The 24,383-nt window shown below is 40.9% G+C and overlaps 1 protein-coding gene across 3 annotated transcripts in view; it reads right to left on the bottom strand.

The window, feature by feature from the left end:
* Positions 1-24,383, bottom strand: part of LOC109031006 (uncharacterized) — a 357,064-nt gene that overhangs the window by 21,925 nt on the left and 310,756 nt on the right. For all 3 annotated transcript variants that reach the window (XM_072297718.1, XM_072297716.1, XM_072297717.1), the window contains one exon: positions 2,101-2,148. In XM_072297718.1, the coding sequence (XP_072153819.1) occupies positions 2,101-2,148 (48 nt within the window). The remainder of the gene's footprint in view (positions 1-2,100; positions 2,149-24,383) is intronic.

The raw sequence follows: 24,383 nt of genomic DNA, 5'->3' as shown, positions 1-24,383 counted from the left end.
TTGGGTTGAATTTTAGTTTTATTCGATATCCTCATTGAGTTCTGATTGGGTATATCTCATGAACAAAATACAATAAAATAAAAATTTAAGTTTTTAATCGCCGTGAGAGTATTTCAGCACCCAAAACTGGAAGAGTTCTCAAAATCCAATTTTTGGGAGGAGAGACCTCAGCTACAGCTCTGCTCAAGGATCTCTTGGAGATCTACCAGGCACAGGCAGGATTGCTGCTTCACTGGCTTGCACATGACGTGAAAATACTTCACTAAAAGACAACGGCTTAAACCTCATTAGTTTTGACCTTAAAAGTTTTTAACGGAGTCATCTACTGGGAAAAATCATTTAAATATTTCTAGTTACGGTTTAAAGAAAAAGAATCCCCCAGAAACAAGATCCTCTGAGGCACTATGAAGTTCCAAATTCAATCGCACAACTTGACATCGCTGTCGCGGGCACTTCTGAATGAGCGGCTTATAATCGTGTGGGTGTCGTTTTTATGCTCCAATCCTTGCTTCGGTGACTTCGATACTTTTTTTAACACCCGTTCATTATGCCCCCTCCCCTCCCCCTTCTTCTCGTGCCTAAGAGGATGGACCCTTACATTGTCTTGCTTTTTCTTATTCTCGGGTTGCTTTCCACGCCGTCGCTATTGCCCGTGGATCTTTATCTATGGATAGACAAAGTTTGAACTTGAGGCTATATCGCAATTCTTACCAATCAATTCTTATGTTGTTAGATATATGGAGTACATTTTGCAAAAAAGGAGCCAGGAGCATCGCAATGCTGCTAAGATTGTGCAACTTCTTTTGTCTCAGAGGAAAAACCTGATTATCAATTGACAGTTTCTATTTGACTCGCTATAAACTGTGAATTTAAGACAAAACCAAGCCTCTTAATTTAGTGATTTGTTTCATGATTCAAGCAATATTATTGCAAAAGATGAAGTTGCACATTTTAGCATTATTTCAATTATTCTGGTTCCTTTTGCAAATGCAATCCATTTTTACAGTGAACAATTGCACTTCGTAGGCACTCGTCCGCGACGCATTTGTTTTTGTTTATGTTTTTTTTTTTGAAAGATTTACTAAGAGTAATGAGTGAGTGAGTAATCCTTGGAGTGATACAGGAAACGGAAGCAACTTTGCTAATTTATAAATCTTAATTTCTGAAAAGCATCAGGAAAGCTCTTTCTCTCATCGTTCTTAAATCTTAATCCCGCTTGGGTCCTTCTCATTGTTCCGCGCAGCTTCCCTCTCCTATTTTCAGCGTCCTCGGTGGAGCGTGACACTGCTTCGATTAGCCTAATCCGAAACGCTAGCTCACTTTCTGAGCATACCCGTGCTGAGATTCATTAGTAGAAACTCTCAAATCATTTAACGAATCCATCTGATAGCTAGTTCACTTGTGGACAAATTTAGGGAATTTTATCAGACGCTCCTGAAATCAGATTTCATTTTATTTTTCAGTTCTTGATCTCATTTTTTTGCACGAGTGGACTGGAATATCCCTTTAAAATTGTACCGCACTGGGGAAAAAAACAATTGGATCTAGAGCCCAGACTCTTGAAAACATTGACAAGAAAAAGGACTCTTGATTCAATCAGATTTAAGCTTAAATCAAAAGGAAATCCGCTTAAATTAAGAGACTTGGTTCTTGATTTAAGCAGCTTAAATCTGATTGAATCCAGAGTATTTTTTCTTGTCGATGTTTTTAAGAGTCTGGACTCTAGATCTAATGTGTTTTTTTTCCAGTGCGGTAAACACCAATGCATCAAGTCAAATTTCTGAACAAAATGAGTTGGGAATAGTTTTGGATTCAATCAGTCGTAAATCTCCTGTCCAAAATTTTACGTCGAGAAAAATGTGTTGAACGTGAGAATTGTTCTTAAACTAAGTCCTTAAACTTACTCTCGCGGCAGAATAAAACTTCAAACCTCTTCTCCTTGATTTAAACATGATGCATTTGGTGTGTTTTTGATACCCTCGTTGCCTCGGTCTAATTACGCACAATGCAAATTAGGAGACTTTAACGAAAGGTAAGGAAAATATGCCGTGTACGCGCACTGCGGATTTGACACGAGAACAGAAACAAAAATAAACTTACCATTATGAACAGGAGATAAGTTGTCAGTTCTTCTAATTGGCTCGCCACCTGGAAAAAACAAAAATCATAAATTAATAATCATCTAATTTTTGAAGAAAGCATCGTTATGCACTCCAATTTCCTAATTATTCTTTCTTTGTCATAGGCATATCGAGAGTTCTACTGGGCCGTTTCACACGATGTATACAGCTATCGGTAACACATAATTTTGGCTCGGAAAAAACATTGTATGGTTCATTCCTCAAAACGGGGGGAGGGGGGTAAAATGGCGTGTTCTAGTCCTCGATTGAGGCAGCTCTTATTGAGTAAAAGTGACACCGACTTAGAACTGGCTAACGCCAATGTATCTATATCAGTTCAAGTTAAGACATAATAACTGTTTACGTCTGTTTTTCCTGTAAAGATATAAGTTCAATGTTTTTACATTGTCAAAACATCAATATTAAGTATGCATGGGGCGTGTAGCGTCTAATGATGGTAAGGCCGCGCATGCAGCAGCGAAAGGACAGACCCCTGGATTGTTGAATCGCTTCCAAATGATATTCATCTATAAATAGCAAAACATGATACGCGCTGAAATAAAAGGATACTTTAATACACTGAATGTAAAAAAGTGGAAAACTCACAAACCGCTGAATTAACCACTACAACAGTTACTTCCGCGATGCCAAGAGGTAAAACTAACTATTGTGGCGGTTAATTCAGCGTTTAGTGAGTTGTCGTAAAATTTTTACATCCAGAATGTTAAATCAGCATCCTTTTTTTTCGGTGCGGGACTTTACCGATTAGAATGGATGGATAACGATTCGAGAATCGATCCCGCCGAACATGCATATGCAGGAAAATGTATCGACACCCATTACGGAGACGTATTTCTCCGGGAGTAAACATCGACGGGCATAGAGGGTTTAGAGGGGGAGGAGATGAGCGGAGGTCCGAAGGGACTCGTGAGGTGGTCAGCGCGTCCCCGCGGCCGTCCCTTCTTCGCTCTCCATAATGAATGAGCCTAATCAGCGGGTGAATCACCATCCCTGGATCCCGGACCCGGACCAACACCCCCTCAACACTTCCGCTCGCGGTTGCCCGATTGAAGAGCGATTCTTCGGAAACATGCAAATTCAAAGAGATTTAGTTCAGGGAAAACAGGCACAATACTTTATAAACATTGCACTGAAAAACTATGCAATAAGAGGTGAACGTTAATTCCTGAGGTAAACACTATTTTCCCCTGAATGGTGATTGATTAGCTTTCATATCTTATTAAAAACATAAAAACCGTTTTTTGTGTGTATATCTATCACGATTAACTATCTCATTGGTTGTTTGATTAACAAATCAGACAAGGTCATTGAAAAGCCCCGAGTAATTTAAAGTCCGAGAAATCGGGATAAACATATAAGCAAATTTTTTAGTAAAAAAATCAAATAAAATTCGCTTAGTGATGACCGTCTGACCGTCCCATGATTTCAAATGTAATCACATTCAAATTTCCTCTCATTTTGTACGATTCTTCTACGGCACATGTTTCAACTCGCCGATATAATACTTCCAAGGTATATAAATTGGTGTTTTCGATTCTTTGAAAAAATTAACTATCTGTAAGCATTTCTCTTTTTACTTTTAGACATTGTCTTGTGAGGAAATTAATCACATAGTATTTTCGAATTTTTTACATTATGAATAGTTACCTATGATTAATTAAAGTCATAACTTCATGAAAGACCCAAACACAGAAGAGTACGAGTATGACCCTTATGAGTGCAAAAAAAAACCAAATTTGTTATTCGAATCGGCAGAGAAGCGTTTAAGGATTCACTGATAAGACGGGGCATGTTTTATCTGCGGATGAATATTAATTTTGCCGCGGCGGGGAAAATACCTTGCCGGCCAGGGTCTAGGGGATGGATACCCTCACCGTCCCTGAGGGACTCTAAACGAATAAATAGTGATCCTTGAGTAGAAAAATAGGGCACCAGCGGCTAAGATGGCTCGTTTATCACCCTCGCAAGTCGACACGGGCTCATTTGAATGCCCGCGACGTGACGCTAACGCCATCTATCCAGCATCGCCATGGCTACTCCAAGTCTAGGATTTTGTGGTAGGTTTCGAATCTAAGACAGCCTATTGAAGTGTTCACCACTGTTACGAAATATCGGCTCGTTAGTCGGCAAATTTAGCTGAGCAATTTAATTTTTTACGAGAGAACGTTTGTGCGGATTTCTTTGAAAGGACTATGCAGAAAATTAACGGGATTTGAAAATCCGCACAATAGTTTTCATGTAAAAAAGTAAATTTCCCAATTGAATTTGGCAACAGCTTATGTGGCTTGGTTCTTTTCTGCTTAAAACGGTCCGTTTAAGTGTCAAAACTTGTATGCCGAGTTTGTCACAAAATTTCGTCGCACTGGAAAAAAAAAAAAAAAACACATTGGATCTAGAGTGCAGACTCTTGAAAACATTGAAAAGAAAAAATACTCTTGATTCAATCAGATTTTTGCTTAAATCAAAAGGAAATCCGCTCAAATTAAGAGGCTTGGTTCTTGATTTAAGCTAAAATCCGATTGAATCAAGAGTATTTTTTCTTGTCGATGTTTTTAAGAGTCCGGACTCTAGATACAATGTGTTTTTTTTTCCAGTGAGGCAAGCAACGCGTATCTTCATAGCTCTGGATCCAAGCGTGGCGCAACACAACAAAGTTCGGCGCTAAGCTTTTTTCTCAGGACCGCAATTATTACACTCACGAGTGTTGGAGCGATAAAAGAACATGCTTTTCAACGCCAACGGTTGTTACAAAGCCCGCTGGCAATGAAGTCGTAGTTGTACGCACCGTGAAAGAAGGCGAAGCGGATCTTGGCGAGCGACTGCGCCCTCGGTTTTACATGTGTCGCCCCGCGCCGCGCCCGTGGGCCCGTGGGGCCCCGAGCCCCGACACAGGCGGCCGGGGCTCCCGCGGTGGTCGTGGGCCCCCCTCTGCCTCGCCCTCATGGGGTGGGCCCCCTCGTTCGCCGCCGAGAAGGAATCACGCTAAAATGGCATAATTCACTTGATCTCCTTAGCCGCCGCCTTCGCCGCCAAACCGATCCGCAAACCCCGACTAAATCCACCGAGTTTATCGGAAATGGATACAAATTTTCACGGAGTAGCCCGAGACAATGGTAACAGGAGAAAAACATAGGGGAAAAACGGGAAACAGCACTGGAAAAAAAAAAAAAAAAAAAAAAAAAAAAAAAAAAAAAAAAACACATTGGATCTAGAGTCCAGACTTTTGAAAACATTGACAAGAAAAAGTACTCTTGATTCAATTAGATTTCAGCCCAAATCAAAAGGAAATCCGCTCAAATTAAGAGGTTTGGTCCTTGATTTAAACAAAAATCTGATTGAATCGAGAGTATTTTTTCTTGTCGATGTTTTTAAGAGTCTGGACTCTAGATCCAATGTGTTTTTTTCCAGTGAGGGCTGAAATACGACAATGAAAACCCCGAGACATTTTGACTCAAAACTGAGTAGTTTTCAGTTGGAAAATGAATTAAAACTTAAAAAATATCGAAGAAAAAACCTGAGACCGCGATTTTGACCACCGTCTTTCGCAATCTTTCTTTTTCCCCGATATTTTTTAATTTTTAATTTATTTTCCAAAAAATGACTCAGTTTTGAGTTGAAACGTCTCGGGGTTCTTATTCCTGTATTTTTGCCTTGTTCTCCGTTTCCTCCTTGCTTTTCTCCTATTTACTAGAAAGGAACCAACCCATATTTTCGAAAAAATTGAGTTAAGGATGTTCTTGTGTTCCTCGAGTCGTATATATTCTCCTGCTTAAAAATCAAAATCGAAAAAAAAATGTGTTTTAAAATTCTTTAACTGAGGAGCACGGAAAACAAGAGAGAGAAAAGAAGTAAAATATGAGAGGGCACTCGGGGAAACCAGAAGTAGTTTCTCGCGGTATTCGCAGAATCCCAAATGTTAAATTCCACTTTTACACTTAATTTTGCGGGCAATTTAGCTGTTACGAAACGGGCTGCGGTAGGATTTCCCGCCATCTCTCTCCGTCACCTTTTCTCCAAACGACGTCACAACTCTTGATCTGATTGTCTGTGATCGATGACCGATCGCCGATCATTGAATCCCGATTTTCGCTCATTGATTCCCGATTGTGTTCACTCCGGATGATCCGGCGACGTAATTCGGTTTTTAGTCCGAGTGCAGACGGCCGGCGTTTCGCGGGTGAAAGTGAGGCCGTTAAAAAATCACAATTAATGCATTTAATGCCGTTCTCGGTGGAAAGTCTGCAATTTGCACCGATGACCGTAAGAACAATGCTGCCGGTTGCGAGAAGTTGGGGGGTACTAGATGTTGAGGTAAATGGGATTTTCAGCACTGTCTGGGCGCTTCATTTGGCAGTTCGTTATGTGCGGCTGGATCGGCGAGTTACGTCAAAATCCATCGCAATTGGATCAACGTCGGCCTGACAGCTATCGCAATCGGTCTTAATAGCAGCCATTCCAATGGGCCTGTTGCAAACTTTTGCTAGAGCAAAAATAAGAGTTGTTTCTTGTAGATAATGCCTCAAAAATCACGATGAGCGCATCGGCAAAGTCTGAAATGCACTCATAACTTCACAATCTGCGTAAGAAATTTGCGTTTTTTTAAGCTTACCCGCTTCAAAAACGATACTACGGCGTAGGTGAACATTTTGTTAGAGGAGTCGCTCCATCGTCGGCGATATTCATCATGGCCGACGCTTGCACGCAGTTCCGCGCGTAATTCAAGGAGAGTTCAAGGTCAATCCATTCGGGCGTGGAAAATATGAACGTTAACACACCGATTGTTATCTGGTCTAATCCAGTTCAGGTGTTATCTCGTCCCATTAAACGTGTTTTGGCGGATTGGCGTCGGCTATGGTGATTATTGCCGACGATGGAACGACTCCTCTTACAAAATGTTCACCTGTGCCGTAGTATCGTTTTTGAAGCGGGAAGCTCAAAAAACCGCAAATTTCTTACGCAGATTGTGAAGTTATGAGTGCATTTCAGAGTTTGCCGATGCGCTCATCGTGATTTTTGAGGCATTATCTATAAGAAACAACTCTTAGTTTTGCTCTAGCAAAAGTTTGCAACAGGCCCATTCGGAGAGCCCGGGTAAAATTTGAGTGGACTTCGTTCCTCACAATCCTCGGCAGTGGCGTTTTTATCATTGTAAGTTAATACTTTCGTAGACGAATTTTGGAGTTAACGCTTATTTTTGTGGTATTTTGTTATACGTTTATTCACAGTGAATCGTGGAAACTTGGACGTAAAAATACCATCAAAATCGTCAGGGTGGATATTGACGTAAAGTTCCGTGATATAACATTTATAAACTTCACAAGAAACAAATCCTAGTAGATAACCATTGCTGTTCGGAGGATGCTTTTTAGCCTACCTCAAAAATTGAAGGCAAAATAGCGATCTCTGCGTATACTTACCCTAAACTCCCTCCGTGTAAAGGCTTGATTAAAATTTTTAGCAGATTGGGTTCGAAAAGTTTTTCACTCTTGAAAATTTTTCTGTAACATCAGAATCTTCGGATCTTTGCGACAAATTTTTGCAAGGGTTTTTTCCGACCCCTTGGACGACTCTAAAATAATTTCTAAGAGTTTATTTTAGGTGAAAAACGGGGTGAATTTCACGAGGAATAGACATTTGTGGGTTTTTTTCCTCGCGACCAATCAAAATTGAAATTTCTAGGAGAGTATCTCAGCAGTCCATCCGCACAAAAATAAGCTATCCGAGAAAATTCTAAAACATTCAAATGTGCTTATGCTTTTATGCAAAAAGTTCATATTCCGAGTTTCCAGTTGAATCATATTTAAAAACGCCAGCAATTATAGCCGGTTGAAATTCCTGAGTCTGAACCGTTGAGTTAAGCGACAAAACTGACTACGCTACCCAAGAGTGGCGAAATTCGCCCCGTCCTCATTTCGTCGCTTGGCTGACATAAGGGCGTAACTACACATTGAGATGAGCCCGGGAAAGCATTGAAGTGTATGGAAGACAGGGCTCATTGCAGAGTGTAGTTACGCCCTTATGTCAGGTAAGCGACGATTTTTAACACCTTCCGACGGATGAAATTTTAGCATTATCCTCTCAGTAAATCGAGCGTCAAGGTGCGTTTAAGAGATTATCTCCTGCGACAGAAGTAATGCGAAATTTCGCGAAACGTGTTGGCTAAATGCTTTCGCTTCTTGAATAAATGAAATATAATACTCTGCAGAAGAGTTGAACCGGTTTGTTGTTGAAACCGGTCATATTCATTATCTGATGATCCCTGAGCTCCATAGTGAGCCTATCCTCTGGGGTTCAATCACATAACGGACATGTCTATTTTCAACATCAATCGAGGGGAGAAAATCCACTTGCAGTTTAGCGTATTCGTAAAATTGTAAAGCTTCGACGTTTTGCTAATCCTTCAAGTACGGACTCCACCCCCTTCCCCTCCCCCTCTCTCTACAGTAAGAGAATATTAAGTCGATCGCCCCTCCCTTCGGGTATTCCTTCGGATCGAATGCAATCGGCTATTCAGGCTTAATTTCTGATGCACCCGCAATGCATTTGTCCTTCTTCGTTTCCTGCTCGCGGTTGCCAGGTCGTGCATAAATTGAGATTATCTTGTAGGCGAAATGATACATACTTCGGTGGCATCTGGCAAAAGTCGGGGTAAATAGTAAAGCGAGTATATTCGGTTTGATGGCTGAATTAATGGCGAGCCCTTGTATGGTTGCTGCTTGGAAATGGCGATTGATCGAATCAAATCTGAATGGCTTCTCATAAATTCTAGATAACGTTAAACGAATTCAGAGACTGCTTTTCGCCCGTCAAAGACGTTTTCATCTCGCACGAATGAGTTTCATTTAGATATTGCACATTAATCTTGGTTTTGATGCTTCATCAAAATTTAAAATCTTATGATGTAAGCAAACGGCCGCACATAGACGTTGAAATTACGAAATCATATGACTCGACGTTTGCAACTTGGAAATTTCCCATCATGTTTCAGTTCCTTGACAGTTGACTGATTGTCATTATACAAAATTTATTATGAATAAATTGTCTTTATATGAATTTTCTCTGAAACCGTTGCAAAAATCATGGTAACAGTTTGGCCAAAAAACCAACTGTTCGAGTCAATTCGACCATGGTTGAGCTTACGGCTGAATAAAGACCAGAATAAAAATGGAAAATTTGAGTTGAAATTCAGGTAGGTTCAAAAGAGAATTAGTACGTTAAATCGAATATTCAGCCCCTCGAACGGCCACAACCTAGGGGCCAGGGTCAGGAAAGTTCTGCGAGGGAGTTTTTGCTCAATCCGCTTTATTTGGGCACCAAGAGTCCGGTTTCCTCGAGTAAGTGCAGCACTTTTTCGAGGGTTTCCGGCGTGAATTTTTTATGAGGGCCGGTCATGAATATCAAAGTGCGGCACATATGCTCAATTGCCCAACGCTTTCGGCCTCGGACATTATTGCCTTATCACGGACTCGCCTTTTCATTTAAATATCTTCGCATCCACCCTTTGATACACTTCTCACCCTCTGCAAAACATCCTTAATACCCTAACTGACGCGTGAAAGTCGGATATTATCGGTAAAGTCATGGATTTTTTTAACTTTTTCTTTCTTTCTTTATAATTTTTTTTTATTTCCTTTTCCAACATTTATCATTCTATTAATGCATTTTGATCGCGAATGATTTAAAGGTTTTTTTTTTCTATACTCTTCATTGCAATTGCCTCTTTACCAGCTTATCTCGACAACTCCGAAGAGTTGATTTGGTGCAAAAAACGGAAGGATGGGACAGAAGAGACCTACTTCTGTGAAAACGATTCCTTGGTTGCAATCTTAATCCAAAATAAGAAAAAGGCTAGGAATTGGTTTGACGATGCTAATCGGATTCCGTTGAATAATTCGTCGCCTACCTATGACATAAGGGCGTAAACTACCCTCTGCAATGAACCCTGTCTTCCATAAGTTTCAATGCTTTTCCGGGCTCATCTCAATGTGTAGTTACGCCCTTATGTCAGCCAAGCGACGAATTGTGCAGATTTTGTTGGCTGAATATGCTAGAAACGACAACCAAGTCATGGAGAAAGGATTTGACCCAAAAAAAAATCTCCGAAACTTTAGCACTGAGTCACGGAATCTAATGAGGGACTTGAAATGTTCGGAGGTCAGACCAAGCGTTGCTGCATGAAGTATGAAAATAATATATGGATGTAATATTTCAATATCTGACCGAGAGCTATCCGGTTTTTCAGCCACCTGCTAGTGAGTTACCTGCGAATTTCGATATCGTGCTGAAAAAACACGTATCTTGCCTCGTTGACATGTTGTTATCACATTTTTTCATCGCGGTACAACTGGCTTACTGCTCTTTCCTGAATTTCATTTTCGAAATTGTCCGTCCACCATAATTTTCCAGGGAATATGTCAAAATCTTACTTTTTGAAAAAACCGGATTTGAAATGCTCTTGAGGTCTTATGACATGAAATTGTTGCGTCTCGATTTGTTACCAACTGAAATAGGATTCCATCCGGTGTCGTAAATAAATTTAAACAAAGGATACATGCACTGCTTCGGAAAATTTTCCACTGTTATCCAATTTTCCATTTTACACTTCGAGCATCCCGAGAGAGCAGTTACACAATCATCCCCTTCTCCAATCCTTCTTGTGGTTTAATTTACGAGTATAGCTATACTTTCCACTTTAATGAGGGTAATATCTGCTCTACTATACGCTCGAAATAACTGCCACACCCTCTAAATAAGTGCAAATGAGATTCAGCGATTTGAAAGTGAGAAAAAAAAGAAAAAAAGAAAATTAACAGGTATCTACGTAAGCGAGTGTTAATCAAATTCAGCTGATTGTGAATTGAGTTTCACAATCAGTCTGGATTGATTAAAAGCTAATTAATCTCAATGAACTTTTATTGTCTCAATTAAAAAACTAGACAGTTCTTTTTATAGCTAAAACTCACTTTAAAACATGTTTCAATATTTCCCTCCATCTCCGAATTATATCTTTTCACATGAATATTCACCATTTTCCCCGACTATTAGAGAGCTCTTGATTCGATAAGCCATTCGATCTGATATGTTGGCGCGACCAGCAAGTTTGTACTAATTTTCTCATTTATTTTTCTCGCCTCCTTAAGTAGAGAATTTTCTACCGTAACAAATATGATCCCAAGGCTCGTTGCATTCGGAATGCCACCTGCACATGCAGTGCCAAGTAGTTAATACATGCATCTCGTCGGAAAACACTCAGATTCTGACGTAACGCCTCCTTCAGCAAGAAAAGAAAAAAAAAACCGGAAGAAAGAAAAACCCGGAGAAACGCATCATTATCGCGGAATAACAAACTCTTTTTTAATTAAACACCGCTGCATAGAGCAGCGTTGCAAGTATTAATTACCATGTTAATGGTGAAACCGAACCTATGAGCATGCAAACTGGAAAATATCGCGTCCAGATAAGGGAACAAAAAGTACAAAATAGAGCTGTAATTATTAGTCTCATTTAATTAAATCTAGACTCATGGTTGCCAAAACTCGGCTGTTTTAAATCGATTCCGGTGATGGAATTTGCACCAAGTGGCATCATTGCTTGGATGAATGCGCATGCACTTTTAATTGAATTAGGACACTTACGCAGTGCGCTGACCATCCCTGATTGTGAGCAGGTGACGTGAGACGGGAGACGCTTAAGGCCAGAGATACTGTCCTTCGTAAAGCTGTCCTTCAAATGACGGTGAACATCACACATAAGAACCGCCCGAGATTAGAGGAACGATATATCATTGTTTTACAAATAACTTCAAGAGTGCCATAGTTTGTTAAAAATTGATAAATACTTTCTCCGCGGTGAGAAAGAAGACCTAATTCTGAGGCATAAATGAAATAAAGAGACCCGCTTTCAAAGAATGTCCGAGGAAATATGCACATTACATTTTGATATCAATAAATTGACGCTTCGGACACATACATGAACTGTTGACACTTATTTAATATTTCAAAATATCTCGCTGGGAGATGAGAGACAGTGATATTGACTCAGCGATCACACACAATATCGAATCTTTGCTGATTTTTTTGGTAAATCATTCGAAAAAAAAAGTAGTGATATCGTAAACCATGCATTTATAATTCATTTGATTCAAATACGAGAAGCTGGAAGTATCACAACATGGAAACGGTAAGGTCAATTTTGAGATTCTGCGGCGGCTATTTTAGGTGGATGACACACGAAAATAACAAAAAGAATCGAACTGGAAAATATTTTGAGATTTATGCAAATCTCTTTAGGGTGAAGGTGCGAACTTGTAAATCGTTTGAAAAAATCACAACTTAAATGCGGTTATACGATACTGTAATTAAACACAGCACGATGAGCCGAAAAACTTTACGGAGGGGAATATTCGCGACGTCGAAAATTAGCAACCTGGAAAATTCACAACCCGAAAATTGGCAACGTGGAAACTTCACAACGCGGAAAAGCTGTGGAGGAGCATCGAAAAAAATCGTAAGAGGGTAGCGGGACCAGCGCAGGGGATGCTCAGCGGCGAACTGAGGACCCGTTCCTGGAGCTGACAACTGACCCTCTGATGACCGCCGCCGGTTCGAAAAACCACCCCCAACCCCATTCCCGCATCCCCGAGTGAGGACCGCGGCCGGGGCTCCTGTTAACGCCCCCGCGGCAGCTGGGGGCCCACCTGAGTATCCCAACAATGACCTCCACAAAATCGGAGAATTAATGCGAACCACGCATATGCATATGGGGACACGTTGCCAAGTTCCGCCAATTCTTTGCGTGGATTTTTTTGGTTGGTAAGGGTGGGTTCAATTTAGAGGGTGCTTTCCTTCCCAATTTATACACTGAAAAACAAGTTTGGTTTAAAAATTTAGAAACAAATTTTCGAGGAATAATTAAAGAATGTTTTTAGAATATTATAGAGAATAACTTGGATATTGTAAGTTCTGGGAAACCTGTTAAGAATTTAAATAAATGCTTATATTTGTTTTAAACATAAAATATAAAGAACTTTAAGAGTTGTAACGGAAAAACCTACTTTGAACACTTTTAAAATGTAAAAAACATTTTGATGTTTATTTTTGGAAACTTCACAAGAATTACATTCACAACCATTTTAAAAATGTTTTGAAAATAATTCAGAAAGGACTCGAAACTTTCAAATGACTTAACTTTCAGAAGTTTTTTTTAAATGATTGCAAAATAACTTTAAAGCATTTTAAAAAGGCATAAATGTCCTCCTAACTTTTCTCCTAAAAAGTTTCAAAGTCATTTCTGATATGTTTTAATTCTTTTCACGCCTTCAAGAAACGCAACTGAAACATTTCGTTTTCAGAGATATTTTTAAAACATATTTTTAGAGTCATCGTGTTATTAGGGATTTCATCTCAAAGGCCATTACTGAAGTTATAATGTTAGGTTCAGCGTTACAGGGTGATCATAAATATTTTTTCAAAAAGAAAGTCTATGATGCTCATTGATCATCTCCGGTTCCATCATGACGTCACTTTGCTCACGTATCATGTCATCGCACGGAGAGAATATAATGATGGGTAAAAACCCTTCCTCCACCGCGAAATGGCACACATTTCGGTGTGGAATTTCCCAGATATGACAACGTGGGAATATATGCATATGCAAAATTGGGATGGATTTTCGTCTCTCATTTCATGGCTGCACCCCTGCAGTGGCGGCGGGCTCAATGGCACACCATTTGCCGAATTTCCGGATAACTAGCTAATTCTACTCCGATTCACACGAAGAATGCACCACCGTTGGCAGCGTTGGGATGCAGCCTGCTAATGCACCAATCCTTCAGATCACGTGACCTAGCCCTCCCACTCTTCGCCCACGGTTAGGGATATTTTACGAGGCGATCGATATTAATTTCCGCTTTCAACGAATCGGACCCTCGAAAATACTTTGTGATCAGTGACTCCTGCACTGCCCCTCCGTTCGCCATGGTCAGTGCCTGGGGTCAGCCCTCATTACTCTATTTAAAGCTGCTCGCTCCTCTTGATGTGATACGCACGGTCATACCGCCACGTATATTCTTATTACATTCAAGTTTCAAGCTCTGCCAGAACATGAGACGAGCGCGTCTGTTCCTCTTACATGCAAGATCTATTTTTGCCTAATTTTTCAAATGGAGGCAAATAATCCTCTGTTACTCACTTGAAATCATGTATTTTCTAATGAACTTACAGTGCTGTGCCCTTCTTTATTTGAGCAACTGGGTATAAGATCGGTCGTTGTATCCAGAAATTTGGTTTTTGAAATTTCGAAATGGAACTAAGGAAACTGGAGAGGAGAAAAATAGAGGTGCCAAAGTTACCTCGGGATAAACCTTTGAAGACGGAAGATACTAGGTTGATTTAACTGTCCTTCAATCTTTTTTTTCTTTAAGCACAAATAATCGCTTATTGTTAGTGTTGCGTTAATTTACTGACACTGTATACAAGAGAATCTGACAATAATAACAAATGCAGTTCTGGTTCCACGCCATTTTGCCGAGCAAGCAAGGCTAAAAAGCCCACCAAGTTACACACAGTTTGGGCCACATTTTTAGTGGTTTTTTTTCTTGTCTGGCAATAGCTTTGGCGCCATGAGCAATCTTTTGAGCTCTCTTCCTTAGAGTCCCTTTATACCCAGAGTTAAGACAACTCGATTGTCAGCTGACTGGCAGCCGGCCTTGGCTGGCCATGGAGGCCGAAACGAGTGCACCCAAACGAACGACATTGAGGGATAAGGATCAGGAATCCTGCGATGTCTGTCACACAAAAACAACAACATCAACAAATTGATCAATTAAAAAGAAAATGAGATTTGGTTTGTGAATAATTTCTTAATCTATTTTCATTTTGGACCGATGGCAATAACAATTTACTCTTGATAAACCACAATTAGGTAATATTTTCATTATTCTTGTTCACATTCGAGGTACCAGCCATCTTGGTGCACTCGTTTCGGCCTCCATGAGCGAGAACCAATCGGAATTGGATTTTTTTTTAGGCCACTTTCAGCCCAACCAAAGTGAGTTGTCTTAACTCTGGGTATAAAGGGACTCTACTCTTCCTCGGTGAAAAGGAGATGCAGATTTGGACATACTTTCCAGATTTCAAAATCAGAATTTAACACCCATTATCATGACCAGCGCGTCCAGGACGAACATCAGCGCACGGCACAAAGTCCGGGATGAAAAATGTCGCACGAACAGTATGACGTGACCTCCGTTCTTTTCCTTATGGACACAGACGAGTGCGAGGGACCGTTTCCATCATTCCCCGACCGGGCACCGATAAATATCAAACGGAATATTGACATTACCTCGTCATACACAATCGCGAGAGGGCATAACGTCCACCGGCCGCAGCCTCACACGTAGGCCAGACGTTATGTCGTCGCTGGTCTGACGTAAAGGCATACTTCTATTTCCACATGAGCCCTATTTGCCGTATAAATTCATGCGTTCTGGGGCTCATGAGCAAATCGACATACGCCCTTACGGCGGTGTATTCGAAGCGGTCATTTATCGGATTCCAATCAGGACTCGAGGGCGGGAGGGGACACTTCGCGGAATTACTGCTGACTTATTAGTAAACTTGCGCGATATGAAAACGGTCGACCGGCCATATTGTCACGCGGTGACATCGCGGATCGATACATCGATGATCGGGATATCTATGTTGCTGTCCCGACGAGTACATTTGATTTGCTTCAATGTGCTACTGGGTACCAGAAACAATATGGACGTATTTTTGCTTAAAGGAACTATAGACGTAGGGGAAAGCTGGGGTGTGCTCGTAAAAAGCTCACTGGAAAAAAAAACACATTGGATCTGGAGTCCAGACTCTTGAAAACGTTGACAAGAAAAACTACTCTTGATTCAATCGGATTTTTGCTTGAATTAAAACGAAATCCGCTTAAATTAAGAGGCTTGGTTTTTGATTTAAGCTAGATTCTGATTGAATCAAGAGTACTTTTCTTTTCCATGTTTTTAAGAGTCTGGACTCTAGATCCAATGTGGTTTTTTTTTCCGGTGCTGTATAAGAAACAATGTAAAAGAGGGCAAAATTCCTTTTGACAAAATGGAAAAGTGGAAATGTGGAAATTGACATTAAATCAAAATGAACGAAACGCCAAAGTCGTTGCTCCTCTAACGTAGGGGCGTATCTCGATGACAAAAGCGTCAAGTGCTTGATTTAGCCTAACCTAATTTCCAAAAACTCGCCTAAGGAGGTGTTCACCTCGACATTCATCGGTCATCATGAGGCGACTTTAATTTTTTGCTAAAAAAGTTGCCCATTAAAAATCACTGGGCAAGAGGTAACATTGACCTACGAATTTAACTTTTGCCTCGACCAATCACGATCCGTAGAATGTTCACGCGACACGGAAAAAATGTATTTCTGATTTAACAATTAAATTGTTGTGTCCGACATGTTTCCATTGTACATTTTACAATAAAGGAGAGCTAATTGGACGTATTTATGCTTGAAGGAACTATGTGCATAGGATTTACATGTAATATAGTTCCTTTTAGCATAAACACGTCCAATTTAGCCACGGGGGTGGTTAAATTAGCATTTTTTTATTGTAAAATTTACATTGAAACATGTCGGATCCTTTTTTTAAACTACAAATTTTTTCAATCAGGGATATAATTTTTTCCGTGTGTGGTCTCTAAAGTATATCTTCCTAGCGGCATCGACCAACGCACTAATTTGAATTGCCCTGCCGACTTGCGATCACAAAACGTGGAGCTATGAGCAATCGATGCATCGACGTTCGAGATATCTGTATTGCTGCACCGGCAAGTGCACTCATTTGCCCCTTTGAGAAGTGCAGGATTGCAGCAAGCAACAGCGTTGTCGGATCATGGAAGAATTGCATGAACAAGGATAGGTGCATCCAGGCCTCACCGCACGATTTGTGAACTATGATGGAGTTTTAACGGTAAAAATGTCGTTTTACGGCCGGCGCAACCGCTCGTATTGTTACGTGGCGTCAGCGGTCAGCGCTAATTATGCGATTAATCCGCGAGGATCTTTTCCGCGGAATCGGGCGGGTTTTTTCGCCCTTTTTTTCGCGTTGCGCAATCTCGCGGACGCACAATGAAACGCGGGCCGGCAAATAATTACGGGCCGGATCGATAAGTGGCGGCTTTCTCCGCGGAGCCGCTGCACCGGCCACTGTGGGCAGTTTCATGTCCGAATGAATGGAATAATTTCGCTTCGATGATTAGCCCGCCATTACTGCCGTGCTAGGGGAAAACGCCGTATGATCACTCGAGAGTTGTCAAATTTTCCCGGATAAAACATGTATTTTTGAAGATAGTTGTCAATCTTTTCCCTTGAAATTTTCCGATATTTTAGATGAAGTCGCGAGAAAAATTTTCCGAAAAATTTGGGGAACAAATGTTCACAATTTTTCCGGTAAATTCGTTTTTTATAAAAGGAGATAAGGCAACGCCTGGAGGCTCATACGACGCTCTTTCTTAGCACGGCAGATTACACGCGGCGCCGTCGTTGGACCCGCGCCGCTCGCCGGGTTGTGATTACAGCTTTTCAGGACAAAAAATAACGATCTGGAGTTTATTTTTTTAAAATTTTAATTGAATTAGTCTAGGAAAGAAAAACTCCTCGAGCTAACACTAGAACCGGAGTAATTTTTCTGCATTTCGATCCATTTGGCTCTGATATTCTTCTCGTCGAATGTATTAGTATATGCTACAAGAACTAGATATTTATGTTCATAAAGTATCCGATTTCGTTTTTCTATTATTCTGCAGAATTGACTTCTTCAGTTCTTCGTGTAGGATTTCGTTTAATGCTGCTGTAGCTTTCTCGTAAAAAGCGTTCAAGGGGGGGGGGGGGGGGTGAGTCTTGAAAATTGTTTTTTTTTGTTTTTTTCTCAGTTGAAAATCTTTTTAACGGATATTTAACGAATAATTCTCTGACTGATGAATTTCTCTTGTTCAATTCTTTTCTTTGGAATAGTTTTATTACCCCACACAGTCCGAATTAAAAAAGTCACGATGTTGGCTTGGTCAAGCTTCTTCAGGTTTTGTCCCTTTGTGCACCGAGGCAAAGAAGGCCTAAAACGGCGACAGTAAGTACGGGCAGAGTGCTAAAATTGCCATTGCTCAAGCACTCAAACAGCGGTAAGTTGCCTCTGCAGTTAAACTTCCGATGGAAATGTCAAGCCATTTCATGACAGATTTTCATAGCAGTGGACAGCTCAGAATTATAGGATTTTGTTGGTTAAATATAACAATATATTTCGATTCTTTTCGATCAACATCCTATTGAACAACTCAAAATTGCAGAAACGCGACACAAAGCCTAGGACTGATATTTTAAACACCTGTTAACGATAAAGTGTCCGATGAACATGCCAAACATCGAAATTATAAAAAGCGGTCTCTCACGTAAGAATCGCCTTCAAACTTGCCAGATAGGCAAAAACCCTTCCTTTATACGCAAATATATGCATCATTATATGAAATGTCATTTTTTTCAGTCTGATTATCTTTGATACTTAATACCGGATTACCGAAGGAGGCGATCCGTCGCGTAAGAATCGCCTTTAAAATGCCGGATAGGCAAAATCATCTCCATAATGCGCGAATAGTTGTATCGTCAAATTCTATCGTCAACTATTGCGAACGGTAGGTGCAGATTTCCCTGGAGGCCTTAAAGAGTGTTGAAATGTAAATTTCTGATGATAACAGTTTATTTCTTGGTGCAGATAAGTAACTAATCAGTCGTTGCTTGTGAAAAAAAATCTATTCGCACATTAAGAAAATTTTATATATTTAAAACTTGAAGATACAATAAATTTAACACTAAAAAAAGATAACATGAAAAGAAACAAAACGAGGTTTGCTTCCTTCGCGCCTTTCGAATCTGTGTGATCGTGAAGCTCGGCCGCCGTTTTGGAAAGAGTTCAAGCTTACGGAAGAGGAAAAAGATGTGATAATCGCTCTTGTCACTTGTAATAAAGGCAGGAAAGGGAACACTCGTAAAAGGGGAAGGAGCGTAATAAATAACTGCGGAGAAAAGCGAGGGTAGCTTAGTTTCCGCTCCCTCCGCTAGATCGCACCACGACATGGATTTTTCGTCACGCCGGACGATTCGAACCCAGCTTTGGCACGATTTTCTGTACCTCTTTCTTCAAATAAAATTATTAAAAGACGGCCTAAGCAAAAAACTGCGAAGAGAGACTCAGATTACGGATTTACGTGTTGATAGCCGACACTCTAGGACCTATCCTAGTCTTATCTTTAAGCCCTTGAAAATCCCGTTCTTTCATTCATATTTTGAAAGAAAGCAGTCCACCAAATATTCTAAGGGATAATTGTCATCGGTTTTTTTTAAAGAAAAATTTCGATTAAAAAACTTGCAACCTCGCAAATTAGGATGTATCTTCGACCACCGAGATATTTCCAAAGTTCAGTCATCGACGAAACTAATAACAAAACATAATCGACCGTGCACGGTAAGATTTGGAGACAGCATATCGACAGTGAAAGTCCCAGACCACTTATCTCGTTTTCGGTATTTAAAAATCTCCACCATTATCTTATTTTTTTTGAAGGAGAACAAATAATTATCATTCCTCTAAGTTTTTTGAAAATTTACTTCGTGTGGAGAAGAAAAATGATGGAAATTTGTTTCAGAATTGACGTTGAGTAGTTCTCCAGGTAAAATATAAAGTATGACAGGAAGTCTGCAAACCGAGATACGTGGTTTGGGAGCTTCACCATCGATATAACACAAAGCCTCGGTAGGCAACAATTTCAGCGTGTAGGATGCTTTGGTGGCCTATCTCAAATATTGCAGGCGAAGTAACAATATGCGTATGTTACATGGAACATAAGAGCTTTTCAAGACTGTAACATTCCCTCTAAACATGACGTCAGAGTTAACTTGCTCCCACATACGCTTAGGCTCATGCATTTTGAATGCCGGCTATGTTATGCAGACCGTGTTCCAAATGCCACGATAGAAGAAAACGTAATATTTCCAGCACACCCCGGAAAATTCGGGGGCAGGGAAGCAACGCTGGCGGGGGAAATATGATGAAATAATCCGGGAGAAGTGGACGATTCTCATGAATAACAGAGAACTTCCGCAAAATGAAGGAAGCCTGCGAGCGGGCCGGGGATGGGGGAGGGGGAGGAGAAAATAATTGGAAAAATGCACGAGAAAAGCGGAAGCGAGAGAGGCCAAGGGGTAACCACTGACCATCCTGAATAAACACACTCATGACCACGGGGACGTTCCTCTGCTATGGTAATGCCGCATTGCAAGCATTTTCAATTTTGTTTGTTCAGAAGCCCTGCGCTTCTCATTTGACTTGCTAAACCGGCCACTCGCTTGATTTTGTTTTCGAAATGCCCTCGAAAAGTTTAAACGAGCAGTAGAGTTTTCTGATTGGAAATTCAGAAGAAACAGAATCTACACGAAGGGGGTATGCTGGTTACGCAGCTTGCAATCCGGACGTATTTATATCAGAAGGAACTATAATCCATTCTCGCATGAATTCTAAGATCCACTAGGATACATTCATGATAGGGTTCAAGTCAATATGAATAAAGTTCTTTTTTTAAAATATACATACATTTCGCCTTCTATTTTCGAGGTAGGCCGCAATGCATCCTCCGTGCAGTAATAGTTGCCTCGACGAAGATATGTGTCCTCTATTTCCCATCAATGCTACTGTGCAGTCAATTCTGTTATGCTCGACTTTGCGCACCTATTGATTATCATATTCCACGAGCTGTTTTACTCGTTACTTTGTTAATTGTTAGCGAAGTTTGAATTATCTATCCGCATTGTTCCAGTCTTCGTCCCGTGCTTAAAAACCTAAACTTTTCTATTGCATATACTTCGGTTGTTTTCTTTTCTTCTTCTCTTCTCGTAGGAACATAAAAAAGATGATTTAAAATATGAAAATATTCCATACATGATTTGTTTTCTCCTTGGTTGGCATAAATTTAGAGATACGTTTTATTGTTGGATTCAACTTTCAAATAAATTCTATTCTTTTTAGACTATTCAGCACCTACCTCTAGCTTTAGTCTAATATTAAACAATTAAAAGTTCAAAATCATCTTTACGATATTGGAAACACGGTCACGCGAAAATCAAGCAAGCATTCGGCCGTGTAATAACACTCACATGAACACGTACAAAAATCGAAAAATACCGAACGAGGAGCAATAAATTCATGCTAATTTCATTTCCGAGCCCGCTCTTTCACCCTACACGCCCGATCGCAAAGCAAGCAAAGGAGAAAGGTGTAAAGAAGAACGGCGAAAGATGGCGGAGGAATAAACACGGCGCGAAAGCCTGAGATTGCTCTTTTGAGAAATTTCCGGCGGGAGAAGCGAAGGAAAACAAGAGCTCAGCCTCCCTTCCCCCCCACCCTCGGCGCCCTCCACCCCACCTCCTAATCTGGAAGCATAACATTAATCATCGGTAATAATTCTTTAGAAAAACTCGCCAACACGACTCGTATCTGCCGCGCTCGTGTGCGTGCGGGCGCCCGTGTGTGAGTGCGGGATATTATATATCAATGTTATACCGTGGCAAAGGGATTAAAGGACAAAGGGAAAAAGTTATGTCGGGAGAAAAATGGGGCGGGCGAGGGAAAGCGGGAGAAAGTAATTATTTGGCACGATTCATTAAATATGAAACAAACCCCCTTCCCCTGACACCCCCGCAGCCCTCGCGCAGCAATCGGGAGAGGTAGCCATTACCCATTAGTAATATCGACCTTTCTTTCTCCTTCCTTTTCGGGGACCCCACCTCCTCGCCCTGTGTCTTTCTCTCCTCCGATTGCTGTACTTTTACTTTCTCTCCCCATTTAGTTTGCGAGTGTGCACTTTTTTGTTTCGCCATCTCTGCTTAATTTTGGCGCTTTTGGAAAGTTTACAAATTTGATTCAGCGTTCCCCTTCCTTTCTTGTTGGAAATGAGAAGATTTCGTAGAAAAGATGTCGTGTTCGCAAAAACTGGATGGGGAGACGCAACGATAAAAGTGCTATTTACTGTATTCAGCAGTGAAAGCAATACAAACGCCTTCAATTTTTGAAGTATGCAATTTGGCCTTCCTTCAAGTCAAAATAGTGGTATCACGGTTTTGATGCATTATTGCAATGCGCAGTCTTTTCAATGCTTACTTTTAAAAGCCGATTTTTCATTTTTATCCCTGTTCTTTGTGAGTAAAGACCATTCTGGCGTGCTTTTGTGCTTCGAGGATTTGCTTATTTCCCGTTCCTGTCCAACATATTAAGAGAAGGCTTGTCTAAAATTCTTTTCAATACTCATTTTTAATCAAAGCACTTGAGTATTAGGAGGAAAACAGGCTTTGAAGTAAAATACACTCCAGATTTCTGACAGTAAGAACCGTCGCCTTCAATTTTTGAAGTATGCAATTTGCATTTCCCTCGAGTCAAAATAGTGGCATCACAGTGTTGATGCAGTTTTGCAATTGCGCACAGCCCCTTACCGACCAAAATCTGAGGGCATATTGAACGGTCATTTTAAAACATTAGTCAAACCTTTTGAGGTCATTTTTAAACATAAATTAAACCTTTGGAGGTCATTTTTAAACCTAAATTAAACCTTTTGAGGTCATGTTCAAAGGTCACATTTTGAGTTTTTGTAGCCGTAAGTAGCTTTTCCCGAAGACGATCTTCATTCGTCTTTGCCCAGACTGTCGCCATGAAATTCTAGATTCCGTGTGAAATCCGACAGCTTTTGACGGCTAACCGAGGAGAGGGGTTCGCGCAGGAGGACCAGACTGACCCAACCGCGGCGCGACAAGAAGAAAAGACCCCCGTAACTCAATTTCCAACACTTGACCCCTCCCGCGGTTCAAGTGCATTTCAATTTAGGCGCCGCGCCGTCCCCCTCCTGCGTGCGGGGCGTCGGGGTGGTGCGGAATTAATGAAATCACGAACAATTGGCGCAGACAGAGAGGTCTTCCGGCACACCTAGACTCTGTCCCAACGATCGGAGTTTCCTGGTTTTTCTATCGTCCGTCGATTCTCCCATCGTTATCGAACGACATCGATCGATAAAATCTCTACCTTAACAATGCCTATCGCATGTCTATCGATCAAGTTCATTGGACAATGATTCAACAATCTAGACATAGGTTCTATAATCCAGTTGGACGTATTTCTGCCAAACGTAACTATGTGCATTGAAACATGAGCCCTGAGACCCATAACAATGCTAGTTTTACTGGTTTCTTCCTTTAAGTTAAGAAACGGTTGGTCTCAGTAGAATGACCTTATGCTAAATGGAACCATGTTGCACAAAAATCTACGCACATAATTCCCTTTGGCACAAATGCATAAGAAGTGACAAAACTGTGCTTCCGCAACGCGTGTCATTCTTCATATTCCGAGTGGTGCGCCGGCCGGGTAGGCAACTGCGGACACAATCTTGCCCCGTGATTTATGGAGTCGCCCGTTATCGGGTCCGAGGCGGGGAGCACATGTTTAAGCCATTATTATGACATTATTGGGAGTAGCTCCTTATTCACCCCTTGCCAGGAAGGGTCAAGAGTGGATCCGACTCGGATTGGGGTGTCGACACATGCCGATGACAACTTTTTTGCCTCTACCTTGAGCGCGGAAAAATAGACGCGGGGCCACTTCAATAACCAAAGGAGCTCACGCTCCATGATCAAAACACCCTTGCCCTCGGCTTGGTCGTCAACGTTTAGACATCCATTAACATGGGTCTCGTAGCGCAGGGCTTAAGTTTTCGGGTTTGAGGTGAAATCGTGCAAGGAAAATCGTCAATCGTCACCAACTGAAAAATTGTTGGTGGATAATCCCACTATGTATCGATTTTTACAAGCTCCTCACTTTCAATTATTTAATTCCGATAAAAGTAACTAGAGAAAGTTATGTAATATAACAAGGACTAAAGTTAAAGTTATGCAGTTAAAAGAGGTTGTTCCATCCCCCATTAGATTTGGCCCCTATCAAATATGATCCATCTTTTCAGGAGTGATACAGTAGCATGCGAGACGTTCAAATATGGCGGTCATTTTGACTTAGGCCCCCCCAGAGAGGGGGGGCGGGGAGGTCAAAGACAAAACCTTCAACTGCCTATAACTTTTGAACGAAAAATCTGATTGAGTTGAACTTTTTTTTAAATGAAAGATCTCAAAAAGATCTATCTGCTGATACCAGGAAAATTGA

This window comes from Bemisia tabaci, chromosome 3, assembly GCF_918797505.1.
Source record: "Bemisia tabaci chromosome 3, PGI_BMITA_v3".
NCBI lineage: Eukaryota > Metazoa > Arthropoda > Insecta > Hemiptera > Aleyrodidae > Bemisia > Bemisia tabaci.
Note: the sequence above shows the minus strand (reverse complement) of the source record. Positions and strands in the feature narration are given on the sequence as shown.